The following is a 24418-nucleotide window of genomic DNA, read 5'->3' as shown; positions in this document are numbered from 1 at the left end:
AGATAATAATTAAAATAAATGCGCACTGTTATACCAAGTGGAATTGTTTAAGGTATTTATTGAAGTGTTTTATTGCTGATTTCAGATTTAACTTTGCATTTAGGTGGCAAATTTCAATAAATATCTTAAATCAATTTCACGTAGTTTAAGAAGATACATTCATTTTAATTATTATTTATTATAATAAAGATTGTATGTAAGTTGATCGGCATTTTAATTAAAATGCCAATAAGGAAGTTAAAAAGTGTATAAGCAGTCTTTGAACGTGTCATGAGCTCAGAGTTTACGTGTTGCTTTTCATATAAGCGCTTAATAACAAATACCCACCCCTGTACGCTGGAGATGTATGGTGGCGCCATCTCTCATGCAATAGTAGAATTACATTGTGGCGCCATCTCTCATGCAATAGTAGAATTACGTTGTGGCGCCATCTCTTATGCAATTGTAATATTAATAACAGAGCTCAGTTGCGCTTTGTGATAGAAAATAAAATAAAATAATAAATAAAAAAAGAGATTTTTATTTTTTAAGTGAATCAGGAGAACAAGGAATGCCACTGTTATATTTTTCGATATATCTTCCTTTACATAGCTGAATTAAGAATTAAATTTTTAAAATGAAAAATATGACAAATTTAAAAATTAAAATAATAATTATTTTAATTAATTAAAAAATATGAAAAATTTAAATAAATGAAATAAAAAGTAAGGCAAATCTTTGCAACAGCAATTTGATTACACGGAAGTGTTAATTAATTAATAAAATTTATTTTTAATTGATGTATATATAAACTGCGCTTTTGTTTAAAATTAGACGATTTATTTAATATTTATTTCTGCTGTCATTCCCCTTCCAGTTACTATGAATGGAGCGTGGTATCCGCTAGGAGAGCAACATCCCAATGGAGATGCCAAGGCCCACCAACCTATAGTTGCTGACCAAGATGACAGCGAATCCCTGACTTCCGGAAGCGACACAAAATAAGCCCAGAGATGCATTGAGCGTGTTTATTTGCACGAAATTACGCTGCAGGTCGTAGATGTTTAGTACAAGACAGTGAAAATGCTGTGAAGGAAGCAACTGTACCGCACTCTCCGGAGATCTACATCATCCTTCGATTCTTCCGGTTATACCGACAGAAGTAATACGTATCGCCAAGACGGAATAAGAAGCTGTGTGCACGGAACATTCCTTCGTTGATATTCGTATATTTTTGTAATTTTGTATCAGTAAAGACTTCTTTAATTAACAGGGCGCCCACACGCAAACGCATGAAATGGAAATTCATCACACAGAGACCAACGAGTTCAAAAGATTTGTTTGGGTACTTAAATGGGTGAAAAGCAGCTACATTCATTCCACCATCGCTTCATAGTGGACGCCCAGTGCAGATGCCCTCGTTCATATTTATAAGTGCCCCTGTTATACCTTTTAACTGTGAATAAAATATGAAATTTTGAATTAGAAACTGCTGTGAGGAACGGATAGAAGTTTCGTTTTGTAATGGAATTTGTTCAAAGATACGCGAGTGATGTAGATTTTTTTATATTAGCTACATATAATTAATTATTCATTCATATTTTATGTTATCTGTCATTGCCTTGTGTCATAAGCTGTTGTGTAGAATATCAGGACGAGAGAGAGTTGGGCATTTATGTAATAAAGTAAAGTAAATATGTTGAATCGTGTGTTTTTATAATTAAATTACAGAATGCATTTAATAGAATACTTCATTTTACAGTTAAGTAAAAATATAGCATAATTTAGGGCAAATCGAAATACGGTCACAATATTCAGAACATGTATTGGAAATTTATTTAAATTCCTAATGAGTGGATTGCGATTACAATCTCAATAGCAAGCATCTTCTTTCAAGATGGTTGGACTCAATAGTCGAGGATCTCTTCGTATATGTTTCTAATTTCGAATGGGTGATGTTTATCATTTCGTTTGAAGGTGTTGGATCTAAATAAAAAAAGTTCCCGTCAGAGTTACCATGTATCACGTCACTTGACCCTAAATTTAAAAGTTGTGGAGGACACACACAATGATAATTTCATGTTTTCTTTCCATTTTAAATATTACCGAAGATTCCTAAAACTGGTGGTACTTATACTTAGAGGAGGATGTAAATTGACTGACTTAAATCGACCGTTCGAGATTCGATTGTCTGGAAAGTCCATTATCAGATTTCAAAAAGAATCATCCAGGATGGTGAAGGTTGAAAAGCATTTGTTAGTGTGTTTAATCTTCAAGACTGCCCTCCAGCTAGTTTGGTCATTGCCAAAGAGGTACGGGAACCATATTACTTTGGGGAGCTATATGGTAGGAATTTAACTTCGACCAATTAGTCTATTTTTGCACACGCCACTACGAACCATTCTAGCCATTCTTTAGATTTAATCTAAAGATAAAATATATATTTTTTGTAATATATTTATATACATAAAAAGCAGAATGCAATAGGCATGCGTACGTTTGAAATTTGGGGTGCTTTAAGGGGTCTTTTAAATGGAAAAATGGAAGAGTCGAATATATTCACGTTTATATGTTATAATAAACTGAAATGCCTTTTAATTTTCAGGAGAAATAATTTGTTTTTTTTATTTTATTTTTGAAATAAATGCGAAAAAAAAGGACAGCGTTTTTATATATTTAATTTTATATTAAAAAGTTAATACAGTAAGTATTGTAATCCATTTAATAAAAAGATAAAATATTGTCATTGTCCAAGAAAAAGAATTCAAAATAACCCAAAACGTTTTCCAGAAACCAATGATGTGAGATTAAAATCACATTCCCGTGAAGATATCATTCATTTTATTTGAAAATAGCGCAATACTAATGCAACTCTTTGTGAAAGCAAAGTTTTTTCTTAAGTAAGCTTAAAATATATTGGATTATCGCCGTTAAATTTAGAATTATCTTTTTGTTCGTAGTTCAAGTTTAATTTAAGCCTAAAAAGACTTTATAAATTAATCGCCACCACAGCCTGATTAAACAAATGCTATAGGCAACCTTGTTCCTCCAAACCCAGCTGAGACAATTCTTAGAATTAATCTTCTTAGAATTAGTTAATCAGTTTAAGATTTGCGAAAAGTTGGGACACCATGCGAATTAGCAGAAGAGCTTAGTTGAGGAGGACGTCAGAAATCTTCGCATGAAGAAATCATAACGTTGATTACCTTGTAGTTTTGTAAACAACAACAAAAAAACCACAATTATTTAAATATATATTTGAAATACAATAAACTACTTAAAATCCGGTGCCCTCAGAAATTGAGAAGTGCCGGATTTTAAAATTTTTCTGATTATAAAGAAGTATACCTCGTCATTGAGCAGTTTTAGAGGAACACATTTCAATAACTATTAAGCACAAACAATAAACTTATTTACATCTGTAAATATTTATAGTGATTATCTTGTCCTTTCATCTGCTTTTGCGAGGGACCGGTTAATCCTGGAACAGGCTGTCATAGCGGTTTCATCTTTTAAACGAATGGTCAATTAACATTTGGAGAAGCCATCTGTTTGAAAGTTGTTGTTGGGGTAGCTCTTGTTTATTCGAACAAGGGCAGCCAGGGCCAAGATGTGCTTAGCCAGAGATTTCCAGTGAGACAAGCTGTTTGAAAGTTGTGCAATGCGATGGCAGCTCGTTGCAAAGGTAAGTTGTGACATTAAAATATAATTAGTCTGTGGAATTAAGACCCATCAGTGCAGTTTATAACCTGGTGGGCGCAAAAACAGATTGAAGGACAATGTAGTCCTGAAAACATTTTATTAAAGTGCTATTCTTTTTGGCATGGATTCTCTAAAAGACAAATGCGATCACTGAAATAAGTGCCGGTTGCATTCATTTCCGGATAGTGAAATGTTGATATTTTTGTAAAATGTGCCGGATTTTAAAGGATTCCGGATTACAGAGTGCTCTGATTTTACAGACTTTACTGGATATCTTTATTATACGAGTCGGGCTCAAAAGACGAAGGAGCGCATGCGAGTTCCCTGTTATTGTTATGCAAATCACAGAGCAGCAAACCAAAACTAAGAGTTAAATATAAACGAAAACGTGACCTATTTACACATTACTTATGTTTAGGGTTTTCTTGACTGCTCAAATGTTTGAATTACAGCAACAGAGAACGGGGGTTGCCGGACTTTTCCATAAGTCTGCTTTAATACGGAAGCCAAACGTAAGTTTGAAGAATGTACTCAATCGATCCAAGTTTCCAGAAACTGATTTTAGAAAGATGGATGAAAATTCATAACAGAGACTAGAATATCTCTGTTATGAATTTTAACCGAAAAATTACTTAATTAATTTCATTTTATATCTTTTAGAGTACTTTGTGTTAGCGTTTACGTTATTAAATGTTAGTGGTTAAGGGTTAATTATTATTCTTCTTTTTTTGTTTAATTCGAAAATGAAATTTGTTTCTTGCTTTGTGCAAAGTCTACCTTGCCGTTTACCCAGTCTGAGCTTAACTGGACAAACCCGCATTTTATGAGACCAACGATCTCATAAAATTCGGGTTTGTCCATTTTTTTTCTTAAGTTGGGTCTACTCTTAAATCCTTTGGTAAAAGATGAATTGCACTTTTAGATGGGATTAGGCAGGTATATGAGAGGGGTGTGTGCGAATGATGATTGTATCACCCCAGTTTCATCCAGTGCATGATCTCCATCATTCTTTGAATGCAACTGAGGTGAAAACCAATAAGGGTGAGAACTTTGTGTATTAATAATGAAGCTTTCTATATAATAACTTTCATCCCCAAAAAAAATCAATGTCCAATTCTTATGATCGAAGAAAAATTTTATTGATAGTGATTTATTATATTATAAAAACATTTTACTCACACTAAGAAGCCCTCGTGGGCAGCACAGTTGGTAGAATCGCCAACTCCCCCCCACACCGGGTGGAAAAGACCGGGGTTCGAATCCCGCTGATGACGGGAGGAATTTTTATGAGTTTTTTTCACAACGTGACTGAGTTAATCGATCCAAGCGAGGGTAGCATGGTTTTTTCTCCTAGTAACTCGGGTTTTTCATCCATCAAACAGAAAATGGACCACAGAACACGCGCAATGTTGATCGCGTGTATTCTCTCCAATTCTACGGAACTGGAGAAATCACTAGATTCTAAGCATTTGGTTAGGGGTATCCTTGGCAGAAGTTAAGACAATGACCGACTAAAGACAGGTGTCCTGGTGAAGGCCAAAAGAAAAATAGAGAAGCATTCAGGTGGATATGGACAGTCTGGAAATCAGGGATTAATTGAAGGGGATAAAGTAAATGAAAGCCCTGTATATAAAGGGAGGCCCAAGGGAAAGGGGAGTTAGCTGTTCGTGAGGTGTGGTATTGAAGGGTTGTAGTAAGGTCTTGGGAGAAGTTCAGTAGTCGCGTGGAGTGAAGTTGGAATCTGAGTGGTTTTTAGTGGCTCGGTAGCGCAGTGGTGAGCGAGAAGAAAAAGGGTAACAAAGAGTTGCGGAGGCCGCGGAAATTCAAGGAGTCCAGATTAAGTGCTAGGATTGAAAAGCGTAGTAGCAGAGAATGGCCCGATTGAAGGAGGGAAGGCGCGTCATCCGATTGCTGATTTTGAAGATGCATCTTTTTACTGTAGGTAGAAATGTTTGGCTTTCCATCGAAGATAGACGCTGTCTTTTTCACTTGACTTGATTGAGTCATGGTGGAAGTGCATTAGCATTGGACATTTCTAAACAGTATAAAAACCAACCTTGGGAAATTAGTCGCGGACATCGATCAAATCGTGGACAAAGATCAGATGCCGCCTCTGGTTATGCACAGCTAGAATTATCTCAGACGTACTCTTTAAAGAGATTCCTCTATTAACACCTATATACCTAGATATTTTTATCTTACCAAATTCCTAAATCTATGGTTCCAATCTTTGGTTATTGATATGATCTTCTTTTCTGGTGTTGTTTCATATATGGTATTCCATTACTCCTGCGGAAACGTAGGAGTGAACCGAATAATCTTAATGTTGCTGCCTGATCTTCTATAAGCACCAGAAATTTTTCGCTTTCAAAATAATTTAAAGCTTCATCAGGAATATTTGTTTCAATTATGCCTAACCCCGAGGGAATCTTTGGAAGGTTAGAAGACCAATCTATCGATCATTCCACAGAATTTCCGAAAAAGATTCATCTTCTTTGTGTGTTTGACGAAGTCCCATCCGAATTTCTGGGGAGTGCACCTAGCTCTCCACGCGTGAGGTCGAATAACTCAGCCATGGAGTGAAAACCGTCATTAAAGTTCACCGTGGAGTGAAAACCGTCATTAAAGTTCACCGTGTCATTGACGGAATTCGAACCCGAGTCTTTCAAACCGGTGTTAGTCGGACGGTGATTATAACCACTGTGCATCCTGCGGAGAGTACAAAAGTCAGAATTAAAGGAAAGAAGTGATTGACTTCTGACTTTTGTACTCTTATTCTGACGATACAGGGACACTATAAATAAAGCTAGTGCAAGAGCATAATGTCGTGTAGCACTCCACTTCTCCAGCTTGCCGAAAATAATAGAAATCTCACTTTAAACGTTTTAAACAATAATAAATTACAATGAGCGAAATCAATTGCGATTTGGAACATTCTTTCATTACTGAAATATTTTAGTGAAGCGGAAGGTGTATTTAACAAGTTCTGCCCTCGCAGTTATGCCTTCTAAGAATTAATTAAGAAAACTACGAGGTGTCATAAAGCTAAGAAATTTCCTCAAGTTGCAACTGATACATTTAATAGAGCCAACCGTATTGGTAACTGTAAATATAGAAGTGGAATGTTAAGTTAACATGCACTTCGTTCTTAGTGTGCTGGAATTTGATACCCAATTGTAATTAAAACCTGGTTGATAACTGAGATACACATGACAATGCAGAGAAGTTCATCCTTATTATATATAGCGCGATAAAAAAGCTACTTGACCTCTGCTAGTAGATCTGGAACATATTCCGAAAGGTGGCAAGATAAAGCTCAACAACTTCAGAAGTTAAGAGACTTGTCCTTAACTTTTTATATCAATGTGGAAAATATAAGAGAAGACTATATACATATTTTTTGTTCTTGTATTATTATTTTGTCCTTTTTTGAGTATGTAACAATCTGAAAACTGCTCTATTACAGAGTACTGGTTCCACATCTGGAGCAAATTCCTTCTCAACTTCCATTCTTTGGAAAAACTTGCGCTTTGTATATTATCTGGAAAGTGGAGTCTGTGGAAATTCAAGTCACATACCAGAACGTTAGTTTTGTGACTTTTCCCATCAACCTTCAACTCTCTACAATACTAGTTTGGGACCTGTAATCGATTTCAGCTATCTTTGGTGTTTGGGATTATTACCATTCGAAAGTGTTCTCTGATCTTGTGTTCAAATTTTATCTCGATGATGCCGTCTTTAAAAAGAAATCACAAATTACATTATTACTATCTCATACACACTAATCTGTATACACGAATCAATTATTTTGTAGGTTCTTTCTGGCCTTTATTCAGATGAAAAATTTATCGCATAAATTCTTCATCTTGAAATCCATCAGCGAGATATGAGAATCCTTAAAAGGAGTGAAATGTTTTTGCAATACAAGGGAGGAGAGCAGGGGTTGCCACTATCAGGATGTAAAATCTGACTATTGACTTTGTTCCTCTGTAATATAAACACTCCGATCACACCGAAACAGCGGGATTCAATGACGTCATCTTAGGTTTATCGCATTTCTATGAAAGACATTTCTTACACTTCGTTCTAAACGGGCAAGCACCACGTTTTGCGGTTAATCTGTTCTCGCTACTTCTCGGGACAGATTAACTCTTCAACGATCGTTATTGGTTGGAGTAGGAGTTCGGGAACCTTCAATTCATGTACGTATTTCAGATGCCATCAGATAAGTAGGGAACTGCACCGAAATGGCCATGCTTGGACTGCTTCAGATTTGAAATTCTTCAGAGGCAGTCAAAAAAACAATATAAAAGATGGAATGTGTTATTTGAAGGATAAATTTATTCCGGAAGATTATGGTAATAAGTTGTCTAAAAATTCGCATTTATCAGAGGACAGGATTCTTTGTTTGTGAACCATAATGGACAACGGGAACTGCAAGATTAGCGATAATGAGAAGGATCACGGAAACCTTAATATGAGCAAGGTAATTTAAAATTAATTTAAGATAATATTTATAGCTTTTATTGAGTATTTTGTTGCCTTTACATATTATTAAGTCCAACGCTAGGTCATATTTAGGTGATCTATTCATATTAATACTCATCGGATTTCGCCTTCCAAACTGACTGGATAAGGTGGTTCAAATATCGGACTTCTGAGACATATATGTAATAAAAATGAAAAATACTTAATTATGGAAATAGCATCACGAAAACAATATAAACTGGGTCCAGTTATAGTTACAGAGAAAATAGAATTATAGATCATAAATTAAAACTTTAATGCAGGCTCCTTAAGAGCACTAACTTCATATATCAAAGATTGTTAAAGAAGGTTAAAGTCAAAGACTTTAACGATTTTATAAAGAGGCCGAAAATTGATCCCTGACTGCCCAGGTACCATGGAGTTTGATTCAGTATTGGTTATTTGGTCTATGAGTCATATACCAAATAACGCCCTATGACTCATAGACCAAATAAATTTGGTCTATGAGTCATAGGGCGTTATTTGGTATAAGGATAAGGTCATATTGCTAGCTGACTGGATAAGGTCATAGACCAAATAAATTTGGTCTATGACCTTATCCAGTCAGCTAGCAATACGAGTCATAGACCAAATAACGCCCATTTGGTCTATGACTCGTATTGCTAGCTTTTCCCATGGATCCGATGAAGAAGCTTTACCTTCCATGGTCTCGGCTGGGAAGTTCGGTGTTCCCCAGCTGGCACAAAGAGCTTATTTAGGCTTTTGTTCAAAATTCTGCGTGCATTTTTTGGTTATTTTGTATACTGTATTTCTTTAGTGTTAAGCTAGCCAGTGATATTTGCCTTAATTTATTAATAAGTTATTATTATTGTTTATATTGTATTAACAGTTTATATGATTATGCCGACAAGGATGGTCCTTGAGGTTTTCACAGACATTCTCTCAGATATGCCAGACAAGCTGTACTTGCTACCTGGGAGTCTAAAACGCTGATGGAACTGATATTCGGGTGACACTCAAGTCAAGTGGACCCAATTTCGGCGAAGTCCGGACGGTCTGTGTCAGCCAAATCCTCTGCTTGCACCTTCACGATGGTGAGACTGTTAGTAATCCTGGGTATAACCTCCATGCATAAGTACATGGTGGGTGACCACCCAGGTGTGAACCAACGTAAGCAGGGGTCGAGGTGTGGCGCCCACACCACATGGAGGAACGCCGCTCCTCTATGTTACCAGGCAGTACTAGGTGGTAGATGACTCTCATCAACCGGTTAAATACCACCACTTTGCTTATTGGAGGCTTGAAGTGGTGGAACCCATGTTTAGTCTCTAGAGCTAAGTTCCGGTCAACCCTTCCCTATCTCTTCCATCATGCAGTATGATTGATGACTTTTGAGGTTATGATGAATGTCGTGGCGAGATCCAATATTCCTTACATTTCGAGGGTACAGCTCTAAAACGGTGTTCGCAGGCCGGCCGCTAGTTAGTACACCGGACTGAACCTATTGGAAACTCTCTAGGAAACTTCCGGATCAGCTAGTGTATAATCTTGCTACCTCTACTCTGCCAGATAGTGACTGGAGGGAGTCCGAGTAGTGTGTATGCGGGGAGCATTGTCGAGGCCACGTTATGTCAAGGATCTGGGTATATTCTTACCACATGTACGCCATATCCAAAAATTTCATTACTTCATACAGCATGTACCACCCACTTTTTCTTACTATTGAATACACCATGAATTGTCAAACTAATAGAGCAAGCTTATCTGCGAAAAGATCTAAACCTCCCAAGGACTTCCTAATTCATTTCACAAATATACGTGGTCTCAATTCTAATCTCAACGATGTCCATTTCCACTTGCAGTCTGCCAAACCTTATGTACTTTTTCTGACAGAATCACAGTTATCGGATGATTCAATTACTGCTCATCTCAGATGCCCAAATAATTCGCTGTATGATTCTTTTCGCCTCAATAGTGGTACTTCTGCATATGTCCGTTCTGATATTCCCTATCAGAGACTTGGCAATTTGGAATCTCCGCTCTTTGATCTTCTCTGGCTTAAAATCTCTCTACCTCATTGGGTAAAATTCATCTGTTGTCTCTACCGTTCTCCCAATTCCACTAATCACTTGGAGCTCTTTGACTTCCTCTCTTTGCAACTTGACTTTCTCCAGTCCAACTTTCCTAACAGTCAGGTAATTTTCCTTGGTGATTTTAATATTCACAACTCCAGCTGGCTTCCGTTTTCTAGTCACATCGACCAAGCAGGTCGAGATGCTGAGGCTTTTGCAATTACTAATGACCTTGCACAGATTGTTCATTTACCTACAAGAATACCGGACAATCCTAATCATACAGCCAATACGCTTGATCTTTTTCTCACAAACAACCCTTCTAAGTACACGGTCGAAGTGAGAGTTCCTTTAGGCACTTCAGATCACAACTTGGTGATTGTCTCTTCTCCAATGGAACCTTTATCTCATGGCTATTCCCAACCTCGTGTTGTTTGGCATTACAAGAATGCAAAATGGGATGACCTGCGAAACTTCTTTTCTTCTTTTCCTTGGTCGGATTACTGTTTCAAAAGTTCTGATGTCAACGTTTGCTCAGATCATGTCAGTGAAATTATTCTTGCAGGAATGGAATCCTTTATCCCACACTCCACTTTAAAATCTCGGGCTTTACTTAAACCTTGGTTTTCCAATAAATGTGCTAAGGCTGTTCAAGAGAAGAATGTTGCATATCGTAATTGGCTTGTTTCTAATTCTTCAGTTTCATTTTCTGCCTACATCAAAGCTCGCAACAATTGTAAAGCAGTTATTAATCAGTCCAAACTAGAGTTTGAACAGGCTAAGAGTAGAAAACTTGCTTCTTGCCCTAATGGTAGCCGAGCATTCTGGTCTCTTGCCAAAGCTATTGGCCGCAACTTTTGCCCATGTCTGCTCCCACCTCTGTCCAAACCAAATGGTTTTGTTGTCACTTCAGCCAAGGATAAAGCTGACCTGCTAGCATCCCATTTTTCTTCCAGCTCATGTATTAATGATCTTAGTAAAACACCTCCCACCATTCCCAACACGCTCCATTCAATGCCTTCTGTGGTCTTCCGTCAAAAAGATATCAGAAGGATTCTGATGAATCTTGATGCTAAGAAAGCTCCAGGTCCTGATGGTATTTCTCCACTTATTCTCAAAACCTGTGTTCCTGAACTTACTCCTATTCTTTGCCGCCTTTTTTCACTTTCTTATTCCAAAGGTGTTTTTCCTTCTGCTTGGAAATTTGCTCATATCCAGATAGTTCCTAAAAAGGGTGACAAATCCATCCCATCCAATTATCGTCCCATTGCAATTACTTCTACTCTTTCTAAAGTAATGGAGAAATCAATTAACCGCCAACTCTTAAACTACTTTGAAACCTTCCGTCTGATCAACGATCGCCAGTACGGATTCCGTCAGAGTCGATCCACTGGTGATGTTCTGGCTTTTGCTACACATTTATGGACTAATTCAATGGAAAGGTTCGGTGAAACACAAGTAGTTGCTTTTGACATCTCAAAGGCTTTCGATCGTGTTTGGCATAAAGGTCTTCTAAACAAGCTTCCATCTTATGGTTTGCCAACTGTTTTTGGTAATTGGTTATCCAGTTTTCTCTCTGATCGCTCACTGAGGGTGATGGTAAATGGCTCTCTGTCTTCTAACTTATCCACTAATGCCGGTGTCCCCCAAGGTTCAGTTCTTTCCCCCACTCTTTTCCTCTTGTGTATTAATGACCTTCATCCATTGACTGGAAATCGTATCCATAGTTTTGCCGATGATAGCACATTGCATTCCACTTTCCATTTTGAGAAACATTGTCCTGCTCAACCAGCTTCAACTTCTCGAAAATCTGCTACCAATTCCTTAAATGCCGATATTCAGGTAATTCTCCAGTGGGGCAAAGACAACTTAGTTGATTTCAACCCTTCCAAAACTCAGTCTTGTCTTATATCTCGCAAAAAGGATTCTTCTGCTCCTGTGCTTATGTTTAGTGGCACTCCGATTTCTAGGCAAGATTATATATCTGTATTGGGGATTACCCTGACTTCTAATCTCTCTTGGTACAAACACATTACAAATATTGCTTCCTCTGCATCTAAAAAACTTGGTTTTCTCTTTCGCTCTCGGCGTTACTTTTCTTCCAAACAGCCGTTCACTCTGTGTAAATCGCGAATCCTCCCTACTATGGAATATTGTTCCCACATCTGGGGTGGTGTCCCCCAGACCTCTCTCCGGCTTCTTGATTCCATTCATAAGAGGGCAGTTAGGTTAATTAATGATTCATCTCTAACAGAGTCTCTCTACTCGCTTTCTCATAGACGCACTGTTTCTGCTGCATGCCTCTTGTACAGATACTTCCATGGGCACTGTTCTTCTGAAGTGGCTTTTATAATTCCCGCTCTCTCTTTCAAAACAGTCCAAACACGTGCCGCCACCAGCCAACATCCATTTACTGTCCAACTTCAAACCCACAGAACCAACTTTTCGTCTTCCTCATTTATTCATTCAACTGCCGTTTTCTGGAACAACCTTCCTTCATCGTATTTCCTGAAAATTACAATCGACAGAAGTTCAAGTGCAATATCAACAAATATCTTCTTTCGTCTTCTTAACCTCCAACCCAAGCACGGTACTAAGTACTATAGGTTCTAATATCTCTCGTGTTTGGGGTTCATATAAAAAAAAAAAAAAAAAAAAAAAGGAGGAGACTAACTCCCTTGACTCCTCGGGAAGAGGAAGAACTTGGCAAATATTTTGAAAGTAGTCTAGAGACAGCTGAAGTGTTTTATGCTTTAGACGATGAAACTTGTATAAGCATTGGCAGGTGAGTTCTCTCGAAGATTTGAAATTAAGAGCAAAAACGGTAGCCGAGAGATAAGAGGCCTTAGCTGCTGAAGAAAAGCCGAGGACGAAAAGGAATCTAGGAAGAAGAGACCATGTAAGGTATCTGGAAAGCTTTATGAAGTAAAAGTTGTTAGTCAAGACTTGTCAGGTCCTTCTTCGTCCTGGAAAACTCGCACTAGAAGTGCAGTGCGAAAGGATCCGCCTCCTCATGAGACCGAGATATCTTCTGTGGAGTTGGAGGATGAGAATCCTTCAGAAGAACAAAGACTATGACTGTTCCGATCTCTAGGAAATCTATTGAGATGGAGCAAAGAACTGAAGCCGTAGCTAAGCTGATGGATGCTCAGCTGAGGCTTCCAAAACTTATTTTTGATGATTATTATTATTATTATCTGTTTATTTCCCATAAGAAAACCACCCCGGGACGGCGAAGTGCCAGGAGGGTGCTAAGTACATATCAGGGTACGAGATACTACGTGCAGTGGGTTACGTATACTGAACACGTAGTCTCATCCCGAAATATTATATACACATTTTATGTTTAATATATACAGTATTTAAACATTAATGATTGCGTACATACATTATACAAATCATATATTAAAATTCACTAATAATTCCATATATAACTTATATATTTACACAACTGTTAGGGACAGTATATTGATGAGGATCTGGATGCTTCGAACGCGAACGTTTTGTCAATATGGGACAAAATGGAGACTGTAGTGATAGAACTAGAACTTGCCAACCAGAAATTATCTGCAAAGTCCTAATCCTAAGAAATTTTGCCGAAAGCTCAGAAAACATTCATTAATGTGGTTCGCAAGGTGCCTCCACAGCCGTTTGACAAGTCCAAGACCTTGATTGTCAACGCTATATCGGATAGATACAGTTCCAGTTAACAGATGAAGGCGGACTTGCTGAAGGCTGTTTGTCCCATTCTAGAGGATGTGAAAGTCCTCTCAATTAGACCTATTAGAGATGGAAGGGTACTGGTAGAAAAGAAGATCTCAACAAAATATCTCTTTGTGCAAAAGTTGCTGACTAAACATGGAGTTTAATCGGCCTCCAAGGTACAAGCCCAAAGTTGTGGTTTTCGACGTTGATTACCAAGTTAAGAAAGTTAGGGTCACGTAACCTGAACGATTCAAGACTTACACAAGATCAGTTTTGTACCACAGTTCAGATAATAATAACAAACAAGGCGAGGAACAGTCAGGGATACAACTTTGTGATTGAATGTCCTGATGAGATGAGATCAGAAAGATTTTTAAGTTCTGTGAGAGGATATGTATGAACTGGTCTTCTCACAGAGTTCAGGACCTCTTAGTTTTCACTCAATGCTATCGATGCATGGCATATTGACATTGTAAAAATGGTGCCGCAGACATTGCGGAGGCCTAGATCACTCTTTTAAAGATACGTTTACCATGGAAGAAGCCTAGTTAGTTATGTCATTTTTGACAAGATTTTGTGCTGACATGATTCCTAGATGGTGTCACTCGGTTGAAGAAGAATTTGATCAGATTTGTCCTAAATGTGGGGGAGGGGTCTTCCGCTCCCTGCGTTGATGATCCATCTCTTAGGACTTAATAGGTAGTGACACGTCGTAGGCCATGTTAATGACATATGTAAACGATATTTTAGATAGTAGTAACCTACCTCCTTGTGGTGGGAGTGTAATGGCCCGTCCCCGCTTGCTCTTAATATTAAACTCTTTGGTTTTTCTGTGTTTAGGTTGATCCAAAGTAGTGGGACCTCTGTTTTGGTTTTGTCTCGCTTAAACACCAATCTGTATTCCCTTTGATGGTGTAGTACTAAGTGTGTGTGTGTGGGGGGGGGGAGTGTTGGAAAATGCGAAGGAAAGTACTGTGTTATTCTTTAAATATTTGCCTGAATTATGGGCTGGTAGAAGCAAATAATTGTTTTCCCAGCTGGTGTAAGTCCAGCTCGAAAAATAATTATTTGAAAAGAATGTCCTCTGCTCATATACTTGTACAATAAAAAGCCTTACAATAATTTGCAGTGTTTTATTATATCGATTACTGTATGTGGATAATAAGCAAAGGCCTCGATGTATTATTTGAAGTTTAGACGAGCAGTCTGATTAAATCGAATTGGCAAAAGACACAATAGATTCAACTATCAAAAAAACATTGCAGAGAATGGGAATTCTTTCAGTTTGCAGATGTCAAGTAAGAACTTATTATTAGATTATCTGCTTAACGTTTTGGTTAATATTGATTAATGCATCAGTATGCAAATTTTCGTTTTTATCATTGATTAGGAAACAGAAATCATGGACGAGAAATCTTCTAAAGCCAAGGACAGGTGGCAATGGACAAAAATAAACAGGGATTTACTGCCGGTAAAGATTGTGCTCTTCTGTTGGTTTTCAGGTAAATATCGATCTGACCCATTAAAATAAATAAATCTCTTTAGACATTTCGCTAAATAATATTGGGGAAATGCAATGTATTCAACTCTATCTGTTTAAGAGAAATACAGCAAATAAAACCAAACAAGTTTGTTTTTTTAAATAGTGGTCGGAATCTTCTATCATTAAAGTAGTGGTTGGATAAAGTTAACGCCTTCAGTTCCCGGTTGAATACCACAATCCAGATTGTACAGTTTCGGACTTGGTTGACCATTCATTGGTAGTTGGGGAGGTACTCAAAAAGAGCTGGCAACACAGCTGTGGCCTATTTAAACAATGTGAAAGAGTCTTATGGAGTCGCTTTAGCACCATGCTGGTGGCTGCCACAGTGATCGGGATGGTTATTACTTGTTCCATATCTTTGAGTCCTGTCCGAGTACTTCCCGATCTTTTCCTCGTATGATTTCTGGAGGTTGGCAGTATTGAGCCAACCTCCACTTCCTTCTTGTCGATGAGGGTTATATCTGGTCTGTTGTGCGAGATCGTTTTTTCCGTTATTATGGCACGGTCCTCGCCCAAAACCACTAACTCAGCCACGTTTGAAAAGAAGTCGAGATAAAAATTCCTAGGATCAGTGACGGGATTCGAATTCAGGCCTTCTCCATCCGAGGATGGTAACTCTACTAACTGTGTCACTCACAAAGCCAAAAAGTGGGTTTCGTTGTATTATATGCTTCATACTGATACTAAGACCAATGTCCAGGTTGCGCCGTATTGAAATCCACCCATGCTCACTTACATATATTCCTAGCCCAGCAGAGTTGCGTCAGGTTGCTGTTTATCAAACTAGGAACAGACGATAACTTTTTCATTTATTGACCTTTCGACCAAAGTCTATATCAAATAATCTATAGAGCCTACAAGCAAAAGTGAGAACACCAAAAGTTTATTTTTGTGTTTGGTAATTTGATAATAAAATGAATGCTCGAAGGCATAAACGAAATATTTTAGCGAACAAATATCAAATATATTATTTTTATAAACACACATACTAAGACCAAACTATATAGATATCAATAGGTTAGCCTATCTGCAGAAATGAAATTTTAAAGATACGTGAAAGGATGTACAAAATTAGATAAAAAAAATATATATATTATAAATATATATAAACATTATGAATAATATATATATTAAAATATTTATAATATAATAATTATAAATTAAAGCGAATTAAAGTGTAAAAGCCTTATTTACATGTACATGGCTTAAAAGTATAAAATGTAATGTAAATTCTGAATCGTCTATTAGTATAATTGATTAAGTACAGAAATAATCAGATGATGTGGTAAATAAGTTACAAAAGTCATGTTTCAATACTGAAAATGTTGGTATTGGAATTTAAGGTTTTGATGACGTTATGATTATTGATGATCCAGGTAGATGGAAGATTAATAAATATATAGTATTTAGAAATTTAAAAAATTGTTTGCCTGGCAGATAACAGCCACTTTTTTTGGCACTTGTAATGAATCTGAAGCCAACAGGATGCTTATGGAACTTGGCTATCATGTATAAGAATGGTAAAGTAGAATTACAAATTTTAGTGCGTAATTTTTTATGTAAGGCCATGAGTTTTTTAATGGTTGCATTAATGCCAAGATGACAACGCAAAAAGGTGGTACTGTTGTCAACTTCCTTTTTAAGAGTGGTATAATATATATATTAAAATACAGGGGTGATGATTAAGTTCTGTTGTAAATCCAAAATGGCTTTTTTTGAACTATTAGTGCAATACGAGGGCGATTCGGACATTCCTACTTTTCTCATTCTTGCTATTTTCGCCTCCTTTATTTTTATTACCTTTTTCTCTCCCTTACCCTGCATTATTTCCCATTTCTATACCATTGCCTGTTACTTTTATTATAATACATAAAATCACCTTTTCGTCTTTTTCAAAGCTTTTCGTCCTTTAGACGATTCAGAATTTACATTACATTTTATACTTTTAAGCCATGTACATGTAAGTAAGGCTTTTACACTTTAATTTAATTTAATTAAATTACATACACTGCGTTGGGGCTACCTTACTTATGTTTCTGAAGGTTTTATCTTTCACCTCCTCTTTTTGTTGTTATATTTTAATCTTTACTCCATCAACATAAGTTTGCATAGAAACGCAGTGTTTTGGTACATGATCAGGTGTAGACCCCTGATGAAATACCTGATCTATGTACCAATTTTATTTAGCTTGCATCAAAAGGTTTTTTTTTTCCTATTTACCTTTCCTACCACCCTCATTTTGATGCTCTCTATTATTTAACATTGATTAATTTCTTCAATATTTTTTTTTAATAAAAAGTTGTTTGCCCCTTAATCATTCACGGTATATGAATTTCTGTAATACTCGTATTCTTAAGCAGAAGGATAGATGAAATAAAAGATTTTTTCATTACATGAATTACCATCTTAACACTACCCAAGTAATTAATGAAATTTTCTTTCTTTTCCAGCAACCTCAAGTCTTTTTCCCTACATAATCGTACATTTGAAGCAAAAAGGATTAACTGTTGGCGAAACAACTGCTATAATGACCTTCGTTCCGATCCCTACGCTTCTTGGTCCTCCTCTGGCAGGAATTATCGCAGACAAGATTGGGAAATATAAAATGGTTCTCGTATTCTTCATGTTAACCACCATGGCAATTTCAGTGGGCTTGCTGTTCATTCCAGCCACACCACCTCCTGTTTGCGAAAACGCTTCGGTGAACTTTCTCTGCACCCATTCACAAACCCCTTACTTGATGGCAGACAGCGCAACGTGTTTGTCCAAACCAAACATTACAGCAATGTTAAGGTTATCAGAATGTGAATTGCAATGCGATCGTTCAGCAGATAGTATGGACATATCCAAGGAAGTCTGCTTAGGAAACAAGGACTACACTTGGTGTAATCTTACTGAACACTCAAATAATTCATCGCTATTTATAAACGTTTCTAATTTGAAGCCAATGAACAGTGGACTTTCAGAAGGTAGCATGTGCAAGTTTTCGATAGGATCAGTGCATAGAGACAATGTGAGCATTAATGATATACAATGTTCGTTTTCTTCTGCTTCAAAACACAACTGTACCATGTCCTGTAGATCCGAGTCGACAGACCTTCAAGACGATATCGTACCTGAACTGTTTCCTGCGAAATGTAGACAGGTTGGACAAAACAGAGTGGTCACAGTGGTGATGTCTTTCATTTTATATTTAGCGTTCAACACTTGTGCCACGATCTGCTATAGGTTACTGGATGTGACCACGCTGATGATGACTAAAAAGTTCAAAGGGGACTTTGGTCGAGAAAGATTATGGGCATCCTTGGCTACGGTAGTTGGTTCACCATTGTCAGGATATTTAATTGATTTTGCCAGCGAAAAAAGAGGCGGCACAGATTACTTTCCAGCATTTTGTTTGTTTAATGTACTGGTCTTTGTGACATTAATTATGGTGATTATCTTGAAGCTCGAGATTGTTCCTCCCTCGAGAAAAATGTCACGTAAAGCTTTACACGTACTGAGAAATCCAGAAGCCATGTTGCTCGCGGTTGCTCTGTTGTGTCTGGGGATAGTGCGGGGTTACGCTGGATCATTCATGACATGGTTTCTCGTTGACTTGAACTGTCCCAAATTCATCATTGGCCTGAGGAACACCGTGGCTGGGTTATTAGCAATTCCGCTGTTGTTAGCATCGAAATGGCTAATAAAGAAGTTTGGAAGAATTACGTTTATTTTCCTTGGCTTTTTTGGATATTGTGTTCGCTGCATTGGATTTTCTTTTCTCGTGCAACCAGAATGGGTTTTGGCGCTTGAAGCTTTTAAGCCGATTACTTATCAATTGTTCTGGGTTGCACTGGTCACCTACGGTGCCGAACTTTCTCCCGAGGGCATGCTAGCAACAGTTCAAACCATGCTTGGAGCAATTTATTATGGATTTGGTAAGTTTGCTTTTCACTATATATATTTCTTTTAATTATGATATAGTAAGAATTTAAAATATTATAGTTTTAACTACATCATTGTTTTTTTGATATATCCCCATAGATGGGCATAATGATTGGATATATTCTGATTGGACATACTCTACTTTGAATTATAGGTTTAGTGTCGTCGCTCTAGAATTACACACTGTGGCTCATACTCCTCACCCCCAAAAATGAAAGTTCCCAAATTACTGACAACAGCAGTTCTAAGTTCCACGAACCAAGCATTAATATTATTCAGGACCATAGAATACAGCTTCTGTTATCCATCGATGCCCTCTTTTGAAGCATGACTAGATTGCGTTGCGTGTATGGTGCTGAGCGAAGATTACACTCCTTGTGTTTTATTAATTGATCAGTCAATAATAGAAAAATAATGGGTAAACTTTAACAAAGACTCATTAATAATAAATTCAATGGACTTTATTTACAAAAAAGCTATTTATATACATCTGTACTTAAATAGGATATTAAATACACATAATTATATCATCTACAGCAGTTATACGTCCTTCTTTTCTGGCAGAAATTCACCAGAACTCTTTTAAGTCGTTCATAATTAACGACGTAAGAACCCTTGTTGAATCGTGTCCTCATGAAAACTTCCGTTTGAATTTTGCTAGACGCTGCTACTGTTGCTGTTCTGTTCTTCCTGCTCTAATGTCTCGTCGAAGATCGCTCTATACATCTGCGTGTTCTGAAATTGGTAATCAGAAGGACCTAAAGGGGAGAAACAATCCACGTTAGTCAACCGGATCTCTAGATGGAGTTATCCTTACGGAAGGACACTAGGACGAACGGATGAGTGTACCATGTAACTCCCCCCCCCCCTCCTAACGGGCAAACGTCTGCAGCACTCATGCCCCCATCCCACCATCAGGATCCAGTTGCACCTGCTTAGATGAATCCACCCACCAGCCCCGTTCTTAAAACAAAAGAATTTTCAGTTTTTCCTCCCGACGATCTCCTTTGATGGACACGTTGTGTTCCACTGCTCAGGACTCCATGTAAGAATAATGAGCATGCCTTCCATCCTCCTTACTTGTACTACTAGTACGGAGTGTGCTGCTCAGTTGGGACCCAACCCGTCTATTGCCCACCATGTTTGATTTTGCCAACAAAAAACTGAGAAAGTATGCTTAAGAGATATCAGTAACACTAATCAATTACATTATGAAAGCCGTATCTGAAGTTCTTTGGTCTACTTGAATGGCCAATCCAAGCTGCTATAGATCAAGGGAAGGTTAACGCCGGTTACTATGGAGTAGAAGTACTTCAGTGGTAGAAAGAAACTAACATCGTGTTATGACTTCACCAGAAGTAGTTCGTTCAGTGAATTGTTGGAAAGTTAGATTTTGTTGAAAAAATGAAGAGAAGCTTTTGAACAGGGAAGATAAAGTTTACCATTGCAAACAACCCGTGGATGCAGGCCGTTCCAGTTGTTGTAGGGTTTTAGGGGTATCAGCGACTAAGGCCATATTGCTCCGTGTATACTGTCTGTAAATTGTGTATTCTGTGGTTGATTTTCTGGTTGCCACCTGTGAATTAATCCATCGTTGTGCTGAATAATAGACTCGTGCCTTCAGATCGTGTATGATAAATAAGAAATTTACTTGCGCGATTATAATCTAGAGAGGGGAAATGTGAATGGTTGCGACACACATTAAGATAGTTCGAAATAAGGCTGGCTTATCATCAAGTTGCGCAATGATTATGCTAAAATAACGTTAAGCATATGTAAGGATATTACGGAACTGGCAATTTGCCAGACTGAGGAGCTGACTATTGAATACGACTGGAAATGACCTGAAGTGTTTTGGCATCCCAGACAATTCCTGGATGATAAGATGTTCTGGGATTTGAATTTTTACTTATTTGTGAAAGTAATAAATTTACTAGAAAATCATTGCTTAATTGTGTGGATGAATATGAAACATACTCAGGAATTGGCACAGATGGGGAGTAGTTGCAGCATCTGCAAACGGCCCTGGCTTAGCACCTTGGACTTTTGTCGTTTTGCAACTCTTAAGATGACATTTATTGGATCTGCGCTTTGTGAATGATATTATTGCTGAGATGCTGTGTTCTTGTATACCGTTCTTTTGGAGCTCTCGCACCTTAAGGGGGTTGGAAAATGTCTTAATGCCGCGGCTATTAAACAGGATATGTCTGGATAAAATTAAGCTGGATTTTAGTTATCATACAGGGGTGGGAATAAAATTATAATAATAGTTTTGAGTCAGCAGAAACACGTGTAACATTATGGAAACAGCGAATACGGAATGTCCCTTAAAAGTTTAGTTTGTCATTTCTGCGTAATTAACTGAAACATTGTGTTGTATTATTTCAATCGCGTGTAAGATTGAGAACTATCATAGGATGATGTAGTAAAATTATTACTAAGGAAAAGAACTTTAAAGCCACGTTAAAAATAATTTTTCTTAGTTCATTGCGGATTACTTATAAATACGAGTATTTAAATGTAATCCACGCATAAATACGAGTATAACCTGACCAAATTTGATACTGTCTAATAACTAATAATAAAATTATCACAAGCAACGTTTCTGAATGCGAACTGTCATCGGACCAACGTTAGGTCGTAAATTCGTTTGTTACAAAATTCCCCATCGTTTGGTTTCGCAGAATACAAGAAATTTGCAGAAATTAACTTTAAAATATCTGAAATGACCACGAAGTTTTCTCAGAGGGATCAGTTTCTTTCTGTTTATTTTTCAGGGCGTGGAATGGGTAGCCTGATAGGAGGTAGCATCATGAGCCATTATGGACCACGAACTGCTTTTCGAACTATGGGGACGGTGGCAGGCATCAGTGGAATTTTGTACTTTCTTGGATACAGATATGTGTTGCCAACGTGGAAAAGAATGAGCGAGAAACATAACGAAGGTAAGTCTGTAGTTTCATTCAAAATCATATAAACACAGATGTATTAGATATAATACACCAGTCGTGATTTACAAGAAATAGAATCAAAAATTACTGTAAGCGAGGGGGAACAAGTATAAATGGAATTTGGTGGAAATTAAGACAACCAATCAAAAAATTTTATTCAAATTTCTGAGGGGTAGAATTCGCTCATTGTAATTTTTCCTTGATTCAGTAATTTTTTTTTCAAATAGGGGAGTATCGTGGAATAAATTATAACATGCATTAAACTTTCTCTTCCAGAGAAGTCTCAAAGAGTTGACAGTAACGCCGTGGGCCAGGTGGAAACAGGAAATGGAAAAGGGCAGTCTGAAGATAAAGTATGAGGAATGGCGCAGTTCCTCGAGAGTTTGAGGTGAAACTCAAGCGACAGTTTAGTTTGGGATTCCAGTCACATTAAAGCAAGTGTACTAATTAAATCGTGGAAGCGAATCACAAATCTTTCAGCGAAATATGTGGTCAAATTATGAAGAATTTGGGGGTTTTGTTAATGGTAGAAATCGCCTAATATGTATCACTCAATACATAATATGCAATAATCGACGCTGCCGAAGACAATCGTACCACAAACCCCAAAACTCAGTCAAATGTCAATTGTAACAATAACAGCTTTAATTTGAATATCTCAATCTGCAAGTTCCATGAGACAACTGGGGTGCGCAATAGAGATGCTGTACTTTCAACTATTATTAGAGAAATTAGTGATTTAGGAACAGCTATGGACAACTGAAATTTTCAATTGAATTTTCGAGTAGGGAGTGCGAAATCGTAGGAGCTGTTATATTTTAATCAATTATCAATTAATTTATTAAATAACTACAGATCTTCAGCCAGTTTTACACTTGAACATTGTCCACACACAAGAGGTTCATGTATACGTTGTATTTTGCTGTGTATTAATCGGGTTTCAAATATATAACGTTGAAACTATTTTCCAATGTGGGAATAAATTTCTAAGAACAAACCCGAATAGATACGAAATGTACGATACTTTGTAAGTAATTAAATAAATAAATTATACTTTCGCTTTTGTTTTGTTCAGTTATATTTACAGTTCCAGGTAACATTTCAAATATTAGGTAAGTATAATAACTATTATTGTTATAGATGTATTTTGTTCTTAACCTGTATTTTATTATTCATGTTTCGACTCTATTTTTTCGATCAATGGCGCGGATTTTACGTTCCATATGGGACATTAGTGTTGGAAGGATTATATAAGTAAATAAGGTATTAGTAAGAATAGAATTGTTTATGGAAGATGTGCGAATCGTTGATGAACCCTAACTTTGAAGTGTGACGTATTTGAAGATAGCAGTTATAGGTTATATTAACGGATAATCGACCATAGAACACGCGCAATTTACAGACATATTATATACCACTCAATGTGTCCTAAGTTGCTAATGCGCCTAAATGAGAAGCACTGACATATATATATTAAATAACAAAGGTTCCAGCGAAGATCCTAGAGAAATACTTGTTAGGGATGTAAAGTCTTTTGAGTAGTGGTCTATGATCTTAATTGGTATTTTCTCTCAGTGATATAGCTAGTTAGCCACTCTAACAAACCAGGTGTACCATATTGTTGTAATATGAATCTTAGCAGCGTATAATGGATAGAATCGAAAGACAGTGACAGATTGATGCAAATTACGTAAACCCAGTTCAGTATGATACTTCGAACTGTTTTTGCAGTTGGAAGTAACAAATGCTCTCTTAAAGATGACTGGGATATTTGGCTTATTTTAAAGATTTGTGAAAATATAAACCCGAAAACGAGCTAAGGGAGGAAGAAGACCCCTTCCAGAAGATAAATGGAATTTGGTCTGTATCCCGTGAATAGTATTTTTTTAAAGTTCGATAATTGACTTAAGGTTTTCGTAATAATTTGCAAACAACTCTGAGATCTAATCTGAAGAATGAGTAGCTGGATTATTATGGATTTGTTTTGGTACGGACAATGGCTGCTTACATTTGAATTTTCTTACGAATATAATGTGTCTGTAAATTGCGTA

General features: G+C 37.1%; 2 protein-coding genes across 5 annotated transcripts in view; both read left to right on the top strand.

The window, feature by feature from the left end:
- LOC150076288 (uncharacterized) overlaps nucleotides 1-1683 on the top strand; it is a 45107-nt gene extending 43424 nt beyond the window's left edge. For all 4 annotated transcript variants that reach the window (XM_090387628.1, XM_090387627.1, XM_090387629.1 and 1 more), the window contains one exon: nucleotides 857-1683. In XM_090387628.1, the coding sequence (XP_090243754.1) occupies nucleotides 857-984 (128 nt within the window). In that variant the 3' untranslated portion in view covers nucleotides 985-1683. The remainder of the gene's footprint in view (nucleotides 1-856) is intronic.
- A 16333-nt stretch (nucleotides 1684-18016) lies between these two features.
- LOC150076287 (major facilitator superfamily domain-containing protein 6-A-like) lies at nucleotides 18017-22726 on the top strand. The gene is made up of 3 exons (XM_090387309.1): nucleotides 18017-19409; nucleotides 22194-22361; nucleotides 22644-22726. Exons 1-3 carry the CDS (start codon nucleotides 18017-18019, stop codon nucleotides 22724-22726), a joined length of 1644 nt encoding a protein of 547 aa, XP_090243435.1.
- The last annotated feature ends 1692 nt before the right edge of the window (nucleotides 22727-24418 follow it).

Source organism: Mastigoproctus giganteus, chromosome 13 (genome assembly GCF_048544385.1).
Source record: "Mastigoproctus giganteus isolate SK-2022 chromosome 13, ASM4854438v1, whole genome shotgun sequence".
NCBI classification, from domain to species: domain Eukaryota; kingdom Metazoa; phylum Arthropoda; class Arachnida; order Uropygi; family Thelyphonidae; genus Mastigoproctus; species Mastigoproctus giganteus.
This window is presented reverse-complemented; position numbering and strand designations above follow the sequence as displayed.